Source organism: Varanus komodoensis, unplaced genomic scaffold, assembly GCF_004798865.1.
Source record: "Varanus komodoensis strain SLA01 unplaced genomic scaffold, ASM479886v1 scaffold8, whole genome shotgun sequence".
In the NCBI taxonomy this organism is placed as follows: Eukaryota; Metazoa; Chordata; class Lepidosauria; order Squamata; family Varanidae; genus Varanus; species Varanus komodoensis.
Genome location: NW_025336481.1, coordinates 13,223,153 through 13,237,213, shown reverse-complemented (window position 1 = coordinate 13,237,213; position 14,061 = coordinate 13,223,153). Strand labels below are relative to the sequence as shown.

The following is a 14,061-nucleotide window of genomic DNA, read 5'->3' as shown; positions in this document are numbered from 1 at the left end:
TCCCACCAGAAATACCAGCACAGTCCCTATACAAGTTTAAGCACTAAGATGGCCAGGGTGTAATAAATATGTTAACTATGTCAGTAAAACATTCAAGTAGTAAACTGCCATACAAGTATGGCTTAATCAGGTTGAATGCTGTTAAATTAGCACTTACTGTATATACCAGTTATAAGAGGAGCCTTGAAACTAAAAATAGCAAAGCAAAAAACTGACACATAACCCAAAATAATATCCTTGTCTTATACACAGGTCACCTCACTACACAGGTCACTATATGTAGCTATACTTCTGAAACATACTTCCTGGTCACCTGTTCCATACATTATTACCATATATACATATTGATGGATAAGACAACCCTTACAACCAAAACTAATGAAGCAAAAATGAAGCATCGTATATGCCCCACATATGACAAACACCAGAAAAACAGCCCCAGGTACCTACTTATACATGAGTCACCTTATACATTGGTATCTATGGTAATTTACACTCTATTTGAGTATTAGATTCCACATAGTTTCCATTCAATGAAGTTATGATGGCAACAAGAATTATTGCCCATTTGTGTTGCATAGATGGGTTCTGCACCGTATATTGACATCGCTTCTGCTGTCTTGTCTTGGATTTTTCTCCACCCCAGCAGCCATGGGTTTTGAGCATCCAATTTAAGAACACCAAGGGGCCTTTTAAGCCACTGAACAGTGGTCATAACAGCTTTGCTTGTCAGGACAACAGTTCATTTAATTACAACATCCCTTGTTAGCCACTGTGAAATTCAATGTGTCTAGCAAGTCAGAAGCAGATCATAAAGGCAAGAGCCTCCATTCATTACTTCCTAACTGGTATTCAACAGCCTGCTACCTGTATACACATTTGTCTACCATGACTACTTGCTATTAAAATGCCTATTTGTCATGAATTTATCTAATCCTGTTAAAGGTATGACCACTGTACCATATGGTAACAAATTTCATGCACTGTTTTATGAACAAGTACTTTTGACTGTCTGATTTACCAGGGGCAGTGGATTCAAAGTATCATGGATGTCAGGAGATAATTCTAGCAGACTGCTCTAGCTAACCCACCATCCAGTGGAAGTCAAAATCTGAATGAAAAATCATTTTCTCATTATTTACCATTTCTAGGCCCAAGTAGGACCTGCTTATATGTTAATACATAAATGAAGCCCTATATTCTTGCACATCATGTTTTAAAAATACCTATAAAATATAAGACTTCACTGCATTTTTTAAATTAGTGACAGGGGTCCTTCATTAGCTTTATTTATCAGCACATAGTTTTAAAAATATAAACAGCCCACATCAGTTTTTCTGAAGCTTTGCCTGTACTCTTCACCACTATGCCCATTAACAGCAAGTCATCTGTTTACTAAGTCTGCCATATGTACAAATAAATAATATCACAGTCAAGTGACTATCCCCGCCCACAGATAGTCTTTTAGGACACAGAGGATTGACAGGGAGGCTCATTCTGCCTTCATATTTAAGACTGGTTCCAAATTGCTCACATTATTCTAGCCTGAACAGTTAAAGGTGACTTTCAAGCTAAGAATGTAGTACTTGGATTCTAAGTCCTAGAAAATAGATTTAAATACCACTCAACTAGAAGCAGTTGCAAGTAAAACATTTAACAGATGATTTTACAGAGAAATTGTTAGTATTGGTAACAGTTTAAGATGGACAATTGTATACTCTGTTAAGTCCAGCCAGCACAAAACATTAGCACCTTGGGGCAACTAAAGAAAGAAATTGTCTCAGAATATTGGGATATTGCCTATAAAGAATTTATTTAGAAGAACAATTTCAAAATGCCTCTTAACAAAAGGCAAGACAGACAGTTAGGGACTGTAGTTAGCGCACATTACAGACACAGGTTCCACCCATTTAAAATCACTGTAGATGTTAACTTCAGCCTGCAAGGACAGGGGTATTATTGCACTGTTCCAGGAAGCCATGACTCAATCTCACATGTTGCTATCAAGCAGCTAGAAGGACCAACACAGGAAAAACAGCCGTTTCATAAAGAAGGTCTTCAATGCCTGCAATTACATTATGTGCAAAACAACTTCAAGTAAGTGAAATACTCTTGAACTGTTTCATGGTAGCACCAATATGGATGTGAGAAGGATTTGCATCCCAAATTCCATAAGGTTCATAGGTCAACAGCTCATACTTCAATATATATTTATATGCTTTTTAATCCAATTTATGCTGGCTATCAGTCTGCAGTACAATAATTGCCAAAACAATTTTTGCTACAAACTGCAAAACTGCAGTATTCACCATGCTAGGACTGGATTTTGTTGTCATTAGTAGTACTAGTAGTAGAAGTAGTCACTGAACTAGCAGCAGCTTCAGCAATTTTATGCTTAGGAGGTTTTGTAGAGTTCGCTGTAACCCATGGATGTCTGAGCACATCCTCCAGTGGCAGCCTGTGGTACGGATTATGCTTCAGGAGCTTTGAAATCAGATCCCGAGCTCCCTCTGTTACAAAAGAAGGTACTTTGTACTCTACCTTTAAACCAAAGAAATAGTTGCAGTTAGTTAGTACATAATGTCTGTATTTAAGATCACAAACCATTTGGGTAGAGACCTGTTCTCCCCTGCAGAGGAGGGTAGGACGTGCTCCAACAGAGCAAAGCTCAGGGAGCCAAGGTTCCATTTGGATGCCAGGAAGCATTTCCTGAAAGTTAGGACCCCAAGGGTATGGAACGGGCTTCCACGAGAGGTCGTTGAGGCCCCATCGGTGCGGGTGTTCAAGGATAGGCTGGACGTCCACATAGTGGGCATGTCGTGAGCGGACCCGGCTGGTGCCGGAAGTCAGACTAGATGGCCTGGGAGGCCCCTTCTGACTTTCTCTGTTTCTGTGTTTTTCTAACCAGTTGAATATACTTGTAATTTTATTCACTAGCCTTTATCCTAAAGTAACCCTATTTAGTTTGCTATGTAACTAGTACTCTCTCAACTTTGCATACCAGGTGCTAGCTCAGAGTAGCAGTCCTCTTACTATATAAGCTGGTCTGCCTCAGCTTGTTTTCCTACTGCTGTGAAAGCAAGTGGGAAAGCATACTGGAGTAGGCATTCACACCTCAGCAGGAAATCAAAATCTCTAAAAACTTGAAATGTCTTCAACTGCTAGTTGATTATTTATATGCAATGAAATAATCAATGCAAGCATAGAATCAGCCAACAAGCTAACTTATAATTCAACTTACCTTTGAAATGGCTCTGTATGTTTCCTGGTATGTTTTTGCTTCAAAAGGAGGCTTTCCTACTAGAAATTCATAACATAGGACACCAAGGCTCCACAAATCCACCTTCTCATCATGTGTTCTCCCTTCAATCATTTCTGGTGGCAAGTAATCAAGGGTACCACATAAAGTTGACCTCCTAGAATTGAAAAATCCAATTCATGAGCCACTGAACTAACCAAAAAGAGCAGTCAAAGCAGGTGTAGCTACTGAGATTTCCTTGATCTATGTCAGTGTTCTTTACCTTGATTAACACATTTGCAAAGAATTGTCTACCAATTCAGGATTGGTGTTATAGTAGGTTTATGTTCCACATAAATATTGCTAATAGTGGTTAAGTGAGCCAGGGTGGTGTAGCAGTTAAGAGCACAGGACTGGGGCTCAGGCAATCTGAGTTCTAGTCCCCTCTCAGCCATGGGGCCAACTGGGGGACTTTGGGCAAGTCACAGATGTTCAACCCAACCTACTTCACAGGGTTGTTATGAGGATATGATTGAGAGGGGAGAATTATGTAAGCCACTTTAACTTCTTTGTAAGAAAAAAAAGGTGAGATATAAATCTGATAAATAATCAAAGCAACACCTCCTTATGGGATGAATTCAGCATTTACTGTGGACCACTGTAACATTTCATTGGTGCATGTACTCTAAATTGTAACACCTAGGTTGTAAAAAAAATCAAGATAAAATATAGCTAATGACAGATAAGTGTTATGCTTGAGAAAGCCAAGAGTTTTGAAAAAAGTAGTTTTAAAAAAATCACCCAGGAAGGAAGCAAACTATGTTTATAATGTAATGCCGGGACCAAACAAAGGACAGGATTCTATTTTATATTTAGAGGAGCTGAAGAGAAAAGTCTGTCATTTCACAGACCCTAGCTCAACATAAACCTTCCAGACTGGGTACTATCACCCCCTCTGGCAATCTTTTATCACCTGAGCTTAATCCCATTCTCCTCCCTCCATATCACTTGTTTAGAGTTGCAATAAATAGTTTCTTCCTAGTTATCTGAAGCATAATACAATCTACTTAGCCACTCTTTGCTGGACCTCATAGAAGTTCATTCATCACTGTTGATCTTACTTCTGACTTTTGTTTTTATACCTTTCAGCATTTTAATCACACAATTAGGGAATAGTACCACATTAATTTTAGTTTTTCAACACAGATGCAGAGACAAAAAGCAACAGTCATGAACTGTTTCTCTCAAGAATCCTCAATATGGGGTTACAGTCTTCGTGACACTGAGCCTGTTATATCTTTCCTATTTTGTAGTCTGAACACATATGCTTAAACTAAGTCCTGACCTTCTCAGTCAGCCTATTACCTTGGTGGAATGTTTCACTTGTTTTTTTTTTTTTTTTAAGAGTTGGTTTTTTGTTTCACTAAGCTTTGTTAGCTTCAGGGAAATAGGAACTGTGTTACAGTTCCCATCCATCATTTAGGCTCTTTAATACAAACATTTCTTGCCACCTTTCTAGTCTAATTCTAATTCTTTCTATTCATATTTCTGCCAGAATTCATTGTCTACTCCCACTGTCAAAATGCATTTCCCCTATTCCCAAATCTTTCTTAGGACTGCTAGTGAGTTGTCCCCTACTCAACATATTTCTCTATACAACCACTACCCCCAATCTCTCTTTAGAACTTCCCTAAGGGGGAGTGCCTTCCCCACTCCTTTCCCCCTTCTCATATTTTCTTGGTTTTATACAGTATTTCCTTGCTGTTTCCATTTCACACCTGTTTGATAGGCTTGTTTGTGTCTGACAGTTTGGACTCAAGTATTCAAATAAAAAACCACCTTTTCCTTGTTTTAATTCTTAACAAATGACACAGCCTGTTTTACAAGTAGCTCTATTGCTTTAATTGCACTGATGCCTCTTAAGTAGGTATCTGCTGGCTTTTGGCAACACAAAATTAAATATCCCTCAAAGATATGCTCAGGTTCCATTGTATATAGTATGCACATGTATATCCACCAGCACAATTCCAGCACAGCCTGATGATGATCAAATATGCCCTATATCCAAGAAGTGTTGCATTTCAGTTAGAAAAGAAAGCCAGATCAAGGGAGGGATAAATTGCCCCACCTGAGCTAATTATAGTGTAAAGTACTTTGGAGGAGGATATGGCTGCCTGCTAGCCTGAAACAGTACTCTCTGGAAGCAAAAATATGATTGCATTACTTTGTGGCACGTTTCCTTATGATACAAAATATTCATAAATTAAGTTGTCCCCCACTCAGTTGTTAGCAGAGGCAAATGCTAAGCTATTTTCAAAGAGGTCATTTCCTGATCAAATCAGCCAAGTTCTTATGGCTGTATTTTCACATACTTTAAACTCTCAGAACTTAAGCATTAAATGTAACCTTACCTAGATGATGGAGCATGCACAGACCACCCAAAGTCAGCAATTTTTAGTTCTCCATTTGATCCAAGCAGCAGGTTTTCAGGTTTTATGTCTCTATGAATTACTCTTTTTGAATGACAATACAATAAAGCATCTGCAAGTTCTGTCATATACTGTAAAAGTAAAGATGTGCTTATACACTAAAATTCAAAGCATCTAAGAACAATATTATGCTTTAGATTAGCAGGTTATAAATGACTAAACATTTGAGGAAAATAGTGGGAAATATCATATATACCAGCATATAAAATGACCCTTGAAACCAAAAATAGCAAAACAAAAATTGGGGGTTGTCTTATAAGACTGACATATAAAACCAGCCCAAAATACTAACCCCGTATTATATGCAAGGCACCTTATATACCAATTAGTATATGGGTATTTTTCTGAAATGTATTTCACGGTTGCTTGTTCCACAGGTTATTTTTATGTATCAGTGTATAAGACAACCCATGAAACCAAAAATAATGAAGCAAAAATTGGGGTTCAACTTAGATGCCCGAAATATGAAAAACAGCCCAAAATATCAACTTCATCTTATATGTGAGTCACCTTATGCTAGTATATACAGTATTTCAATATATTCATCACACTGCATTGTTATGAAAAACAGCAAGTCCTCATCAGAGGACAAAAGTTTGCACAAAATATAAAGCCTCCTTCTCACTACCAGCCAAATAACTCAGACTAAATTGGATTTTTTTTTTTTTTTGCAACCACCAGTGTATATACACACACACAATAATTGCTTCACTGTGCAGTGTTTTAACATGCCCCCTGATTATTATATGAAGGGCTTTATATACACTAAGCAACATCACCAAACTCCTTTTAGCCGGAACAGCTGTTTGCACTATCCCAAATGCTTGATTATCCTTTTTTCCTAGTTAGTCTCCTCTCCTTCTGAACATTTGCTATAGTTTAGCTTATTCTCCAAATGTTTCATGACTTTCATTTAGGTTAGGGGCAAGTAACCTTTTTTACCCCTGAAGGGCGCATGCACTGAGGAATGTTGTTCACACTCATACATACTCTCACACTTACTTTACCCATATCTTACTTATTTAAAGTGCGTTCTTCCCCCCACTCCCCACTTGTTCTGAACATAGAAAAAAGAAAAAGTCCGTTTTCTGTAATTTTGCTTACCCTGTGCTCATCTCCCCCAACTCTGTTTTTTAAAAACCTTCAGGACTCATTGGGAAGTTTGTGTAATTTAACAGAAGGCAAAAACATCTGCCAGCCAAGCAAAGCAACAAAGCTGCTTTTTTTTTTTTTTTTTTTTTGAAAATAGGCAGAAAAGGCTAATGCCCACCTCATACATTTAACTAAGGCAAGAATGGAGAGCACACTGCTGTTCCCCCTCTCACACAAAATACACTTACATAACAAGGGGAAGCATGTAATAAGATTGAGAAAATTCTATTAAATGCCCCCACACTACTGCTCATCTGGCAGTAAGAGCAGAACACCCTGATCAGCAGACTCAGCTATTTTCAGTGCCAATCAGCTGAAGGCAAAACCTACAGCAAATTTGCCATATGTGACCATGAACTATTTAATTCCATTTTGGAAGCTGCAAGTGCACTACAATATCAAGCAGAAAGGAAAGGTAATCTTTTCATTAAAAAGTCATTCAGCTCGGTGGAAGAAACACATCCTATAACAAGCTTTATCTTAACTCTAGGAGGGCTATACAAAACAGCTATCTTCCACCAGTATCTCTTCCATTCTATTTTGGGATGATTTTCAGCAAGCTATGCTATTATGGTGAACTGAGAAATAGTTAACATGTTATTTTTAGGCCAAAGGACAAAACTGTTTAGTGTAAAGCTCTCTCATCAGTAGAGGGAATAAGTGCTCCAAGATGTCTTTTACCGCCAAGGAAAAGTTCAGATAGGTATGTGCAGTATTCCAAACAAGATTGCATAGACAGAGACAAGGAGCATTCACAAAATGACAACATACTGTAGCAGTCCGTTGCTCATCAAATTTGGTAAGCTTTTGGAGCTCTTTGTACACTTCTCCACGAGGTGCATGCTCTAAGATTAAGTAGACTCTTCCTGGATCATGGAAGTAGCCATATAACCGAAGAATATTGGGATGCCTACAAATATAATTTATGAATGAAACCATGATTGCGAATGGAATAACAGTTCTCCCTGACTCCTACCAGCCTCTTAGTAAGAAAACCAGATATGATTGAAACGGTATTCTCTTGAAATCACCAAGAAACTTTCTCTTGAAAGTCAGGTGGAGTTTGTTAGTGCTCAAACCATTGGTAGGTATAAAAATAACTGTTTCAAGCTGTATACCAGAAAGTTAACCCTCAAGACTGAATAGCACCTGCTATTAAGCAATTGTGAACTTGGGGTATAAGCCTCTATCTAATTTCACAAATGCTTTCAAGGTCCCATCCTCCACCCAAACTGCTTGTATAATATAAGCTTCATGTATTCTGCCTTTACCCCACTATTCTGAGCCAGTGATTGCAAAAGATGAACTTTCCCCACCAGCATGGTTCACAGCCTGTTCTTTGTGGTGCCAAGAACCCCTCAGTTCCTAATCAAAGATGCCTGCTTTCACCTTTGAAAAGGGATATTTACCATCACGACTATTAAGCTTGCATAACCAGATGGCAAGCAGCTCATTATGGTATCAAAATTTGTTGTAACCCACAGGATTAGTGGACATACTTCTCCACAAACATTTCCTTAAATAACAATTTAAGTCAGTAATTCCATAAACACATTCAAAATAGCCATTTAAAATCAATTTTACCTGAGATGAGATTGTATTTCTACTTCTCGCCGAAGTTGATGCTCTACACCTGCTTTTTCCAGTTGTGATTTAAATAAGACCTTCAGAGCCAAAATAAATTTGCTCTCTTTTTCCCGAGCTAGGTACACATTTCCAAATTTGCCTTTTCCCAAAGGACGACCAATTTCAAAATCATCAAGAGACCACTGTTTTCTGGAAAACAAAAAGTGATATTTAGATTGCTGAACAACAGGAGCAAGGAAGATTTTATTGGGCTTCAACTGACTTATCTTCTACACCTGCTTCTCTTCTGCTTTCTACCTACCCAGAAACTTGTGTATTTCACCCAGTGCAAGATAACTCAAGTTAACAGATGACTTTAAGTGTTTTCAGAAAAAGGGTCAGCCATGACTTCCTTGTCTCCCAGTGCCAAATGTAACCCATTACCTGCAGCACCAAGTAGTGACTAATTAAGAACCCAATCTCTATCTTAATACATTTCAAACCATGAGGTTTGAAGTTGCAGATATTATGGCTATAACATGTGTCCTAGGCTCTTGTATCTCCCACCCACTTATAAAAACAAATGAAATAGATTACTTTTTGGTCTCGCTTTTTGAATTTGTTTCCTCTTTATTCTCATTCTTTGAATTTGATACTCCTTTGATCTCAGTCTGGTTTTGCACACTTTCTGTTCCAGATTTTTTTCCTGCATATACAAAGATAAATATATGATTGAATTATATACACAACTCCACATTCTAGCAGTATGTACTTTAAAGTGTCCTTCACCATAGCACACTTAAGCTCATGTTTTGCAGATGGAATAATTTTAAAAACATATGCACATTCATATCCAGACATCAACACATACGCTAACATTGAGGCACCAGAAAAAATTATAATGCAAAGTCAAAAGATTCCTATGGAAATGACCGTTTGCAAATTAAACTAGTGCCTTCTATGTGAAATGACACTTGATTGCACTAAAGAGTACCTGCTGATTTTACATGATTACTAAGATATGCAGCTCTTTGAATACTCAAAAAAGCTCTTTCATACTACCTATGGTGTTCCCACTGTCTTCCCTTTTAGGAAAACTTGGTTGGGTTAACTGCTTGTCTATAATTTCATGTCTGAGCAGTTTTTAATACAATGTATCCTCTGTATATAAGCCTCATTAGTGTATCTACAAAGGTGGACCAGTCCATACTATTTGGTGCTGCCCCGAAGAGAAAAAGATATAAAGCAATCAAAGACAGGAAGAGTGTGTCTCCGTTGGTTTTCCCAGACCTCTCAGCAGCTTTTGATATTATCAACCATGGTATCCTTCTGGATAGGCTGGCTAAGTTGGGAGATTGGAGGCACTAATTTGTGGTAGTTCCACTACTTGGCTGGTCTATTTCAGAAGGTGGTGTGGAGGGATTGTGGCTCTATGCCATGGCAGCTTTGCCATGGAGTTCTGCACCATTCCATATTATCCCCCCATACTCTAACATCTACATTGAAACTGCAGGGAGAAGTCATCTGGGTGTCTGGGCTATGGAATCATCAGTACACTGGTGTGGCAGTGACTGTCCTTAACCACTGTCTGGTTGGGGTGATGGGCTGGATGAGGGCCAACAAATTGAGGCTTAATCCAGACAAGATGGAGAGCCTGTTGGAAAGTTGTTCAGCCTTCCAGGTAAGTGGATTTTAGCCCTGTTCTGGACAGGGTATGCAGCTTGGAAGTGCTCCTCAACCCAGACTTGTCCCTGAAACTCCAGGCGGCTGTGGTGGCGAGAAGCGCTTTCCTTCAGCTCAGTTAATCAACTGTGCCCTTACCTGGATGAGCAGTGCCTAGCAACAGTGACCCATGCTCTGGTAACTTTCCAGTTGGAATATTGTAATGCGCTCTACATGGGGCTGCACTTGAAAACAGTCCAGATGCTTCAGTTGGTTCAGAACAGAGCTGCCAGTATGGTAACAGGAAGTGGCAGGCATACACATATAACACCAGTCCTTTGCCATGTACACTGGCCACCAACTCAAGTCTGGGCCCAATTTAAGGTGCTGGTGATGACCTATAAAGCCCTAAATGGTTTAGGACCTGGATATCTGAAGGAGGGTCTCCTTCCCTGCCCTTTAAGATCTGGGGTAGAGTCCTTTTTCCAGGAGCCCTCCTTGAAGGAAATAAGGAGAGTGACTACCCAGAGAAGGGCCTTCTCTGCAGTGTCACTCCGGTTATGGAATACATTCCCCAGAAAGGTTCACCTGTCACTGTCACTTTATTCCTTCCGATGCCAGGCTAAAACCTTATTTTTAGATTTGAGTCTGATTTTAATGTGGGGTTTTATTGTACAGAAAATCAATTTGGATGCTGTGTTCCACTTTGTTTTATTATAAGACCATCTCGAGACCTCAGTAGTGGACAGTATATAAAAGTTTTAAATAAATACATAAGGACCAGATCAAGGAGATTTTAGTTGATGTGATTTGTGTGTACATATAATTTTATAAGAATATTTAATTTGGGACAAATACAGTACAGGAATATGTAGTTTGGAACATTATATAGAACACAGGAGAGATTATTCCTTATTAAAATGAACCCAATCAGACTCTGATGTCACTGATGAAGGTATCCTCTGAAACATGTCAAGCAGTTCACTATTAAAACACATTCTATTTTCCAATACCATTACGAGGCTTGCCTGTTTTTGCTCATTAATATACAGATATAAACAATACACATGGATTTGCTACAAAGTTACAAGACAGATGAACACAACTATTTACCAGACACAGATGACTGATGTGAGGCTGCAGTGGATTTACTTGAAGCTAGACTCCTAGATGTTGGCTGAACAAGAGATGTTGGTCGCTGCTGAACTGACTGGTTGGAACGTTTTGGACAGGAAATGTGTTTCTGTGTCTGGGATTGAATAGGCACTCGTTGGGGAACATTTGACGTAACTAGAACACGCTGTGCTTGCACTCCACATCCAGGTGTTCGGTTCTGGGTTGCAGGAATCCGCTTTGGAGCATCCACAGTAGCTACCTAATTTTTTTAAAAAGAACAGACCTGTAAATATAGTCACCCTCTTCTGAAAGCTTTGAGGTGCTTCAGTGTTTATATAGATTCCATTTCCTTTGTAATGAAGTAATTGAAAGCCTATTAGTATAGGTTGACACTCACAGATAAAAGACTCCAAATTTCACTGATCCCATATTTTTTAGCCAGCATATTCAAATCCTTACTCAGCCTTAAACCACCCCCCCTCCACCTCCAATCTCTCTCTCTTCCAAAATTGTTTCCTGCTTACACACAAATCTGGATAACCACATTTCTTAGGCAGGAGGGAAAGAGGCATTCCAATCAAATATTTGATGAATATTGATAAGTTATTTTCATACCATACGATTGTCAGGCTAAATTTTTTCATCAGTTTCAACCATTTCAGCAGTATTTTTTTTTTACAGATACAAGAACACAGTGTTAGAAGGATCTCCAGAGATAACACAGCTCAGCTCACAATTGTTTAACACTGTTAAGTGCAGTAGGCCAGGAGGTCAAGCAACCTAGTCTGTCTGAACTAACCACAATTAGATTTACTATTGCTTCTCAAATTTGGATGCAATTATAAACCGCTGGCCTACCTTGTAGTGCAGAACTGCCTTTAGCACTTCTCTTTCAACTGGCACAACCTTGTAATCTACCCAATAAGTGAGGCAAGATGCTCTGTGGCTCATTCTCATTTAAAAAAAAAAAAAACAGCTTAGCATTGCATCTGATCAGGGTTGCACAAAATTCTGAGAAAGTATTCTATAAGATAGTTTACTCAGCAATGCATAAAATTAGTGACATTCAGATAATATATAAAGTAGCTAAGCATAAATTATTATTATTATAACAAAGCGAACAGTTAGTCTCTTTGTAGCATCTGCAAAAAATCACTTTACCTTCACATTTTGACAGGGATGCCTACTCAGGTTCTCTTTACCAGTTTTGTCCATTATCGCCTAGGGAGACATGAAATTTAATCACCTTCCATGTACAGCATACAACACTTCAGTGATTTATGCCCTCATGCCTCCTTCAGAAATTTGACTCACTTCCATGTTTAAGTCATAATCTCTCAAACTACTATGCTTTGAAAAGTATTTGATATTAAATGCATTCACCTTCCTACACCTGTCAGAGAAGCAAGACTCCACATAGCATTAATTGGATATTATCTGGGCAGCATCATCAGCTCCAAAGAAGCAGAAAGGAATAATAAGATCTCTCAATGGAGCTCATACTACATATGACAAGTTCCTGGAGTCTTCACTGCCTAAAAGGCAATTTCATTCTAGGGCTTCCGAGGACTAGGTTATACATACAGCTGCAAGAAGATGACTGAGAATACATGGATGCATGCCTTAAGAATGAAATCACCTTTCAGTTTCAAATCATTGGACAAACAGTTATGCCCAAGGCTATCAGATTTGGAAAATGTTGGCCTAGACATATACCCTCAAACTTGACCCCATAAATACACTTCCCCTACATTTTATAGGCCTTTTATTTGAACTCTCTTGTAACAATCACAGAAAATGCAATGCAAAGTTTTTGTTCTCAAGAATTTCTAAGGGTGCAATCCTATGCAATTTTTGGTCAGAAATAGTCCTACAACTATCATAATTGCCTAGGCAATCCTGAGAGTTGCAGGAGTCTCTCTAAACACGCATGAGATTGTGGCCTTAAAAACTCCCAGCTTGTAACAACCAACAAACTGGGAATTTCAACTTCAGCTATTTTGCTCCTCGAGTGTCTCAGCTTCTTCTCTGTCGGGCCAATGGGAGAAGCAGAACCACCCTGGCAATTGGTTGAAACAGACTCCAGGCACAGTCAACATGAACTGAAGCAGGCTTATAACATTCTTACTTTCCATAAACCTGCTCCACCCTCCCTCTGCTTCAAATTTCCCCCAGCTACATCTATAACATTAGTGTCTAACCCCGCTCCCCTGCCGAAAGAGAAGTGCTCAAGATCTACCAGCTACTCTACTGTTAAGTTTACAGCCTACTAGCCCAGGGTGCCATGCAGGAATTTCTCCCTATTTTATCCTGCAAGGTGGGCTCCAAGATAATGACTGGACAAAGTGAGCACAGGACTGAGTGCATATGTGCACACAGGTCCCTTCTGCTATGACCAGACACTCTACTCGGGCACCATGCTGCCTCTCATTGCACACTTCAGAAAAAACTTCTAGAAATGTCTTTTTACACCCCATAACCAAACGGGGGGGGGGGACACATGCCTATGGTCTTGTAGCCCTAATTGCTTACTTCCGTCGTATTTTTCTTTAAAGCAGCTTTCCCCAACCCTGCACCCTCCAAATGTTTTGGACGTCAACTCCCATCAGTCCCGACCAGCATGGCCAAGAATCATGGATACTTGGAGTTGTAGTTCAAACCATCTGAAAGAAGCGAACTGGGGACGGCCTTATTACCTCACGGCCGGGCCAAAGAAAGAAAAAAAGGAGAGAGAGAAAGGAAAGCAAATACTATCGGACAACAGTAGTAGAGAAAGACAAGCTGCCACATAAAACTCCATTTAACGGAGAATAAACTGGCTTTACCTCATACCTCCCC

General features: G+C 39.2%; 1 protein-coding gene across 1 annotated transcript; it reads right to left on the bottom strand.

The window, feature by feature from the left end:
- Positions 1-1,794: 1,794 nt before the first annotated feature.
- Positions 1,795-12,463, bottom strand: AURKA (aurora kinase A). The gene is made up of 8 exons (XM_044455167.1): positions 12,385-12,463; positions 11,221-11,482; positions 9,043-9,151; positions 8,464-8,655; positions 7,651-7,789; positions 5,650-5,798; positions 3,242-3,416; positions 1,795-2,541 (listed from the first exon to the last, which is right to left on the bottom strand). The coding sequence occupies exons 1-8, from the start codon at positions 12,436-12,438 to the stop codon at positions 2,314-2,316; spliced, it is 1,308 nt and encodes a 435-aa protein (XP_044311102.1). The 5' UTR covers positions 12,439-12,463; the 3' UTR covers positions 1,795-2,313.
- Positions 12,464-14,061: the final 1,598 nt, after the last annotated feature.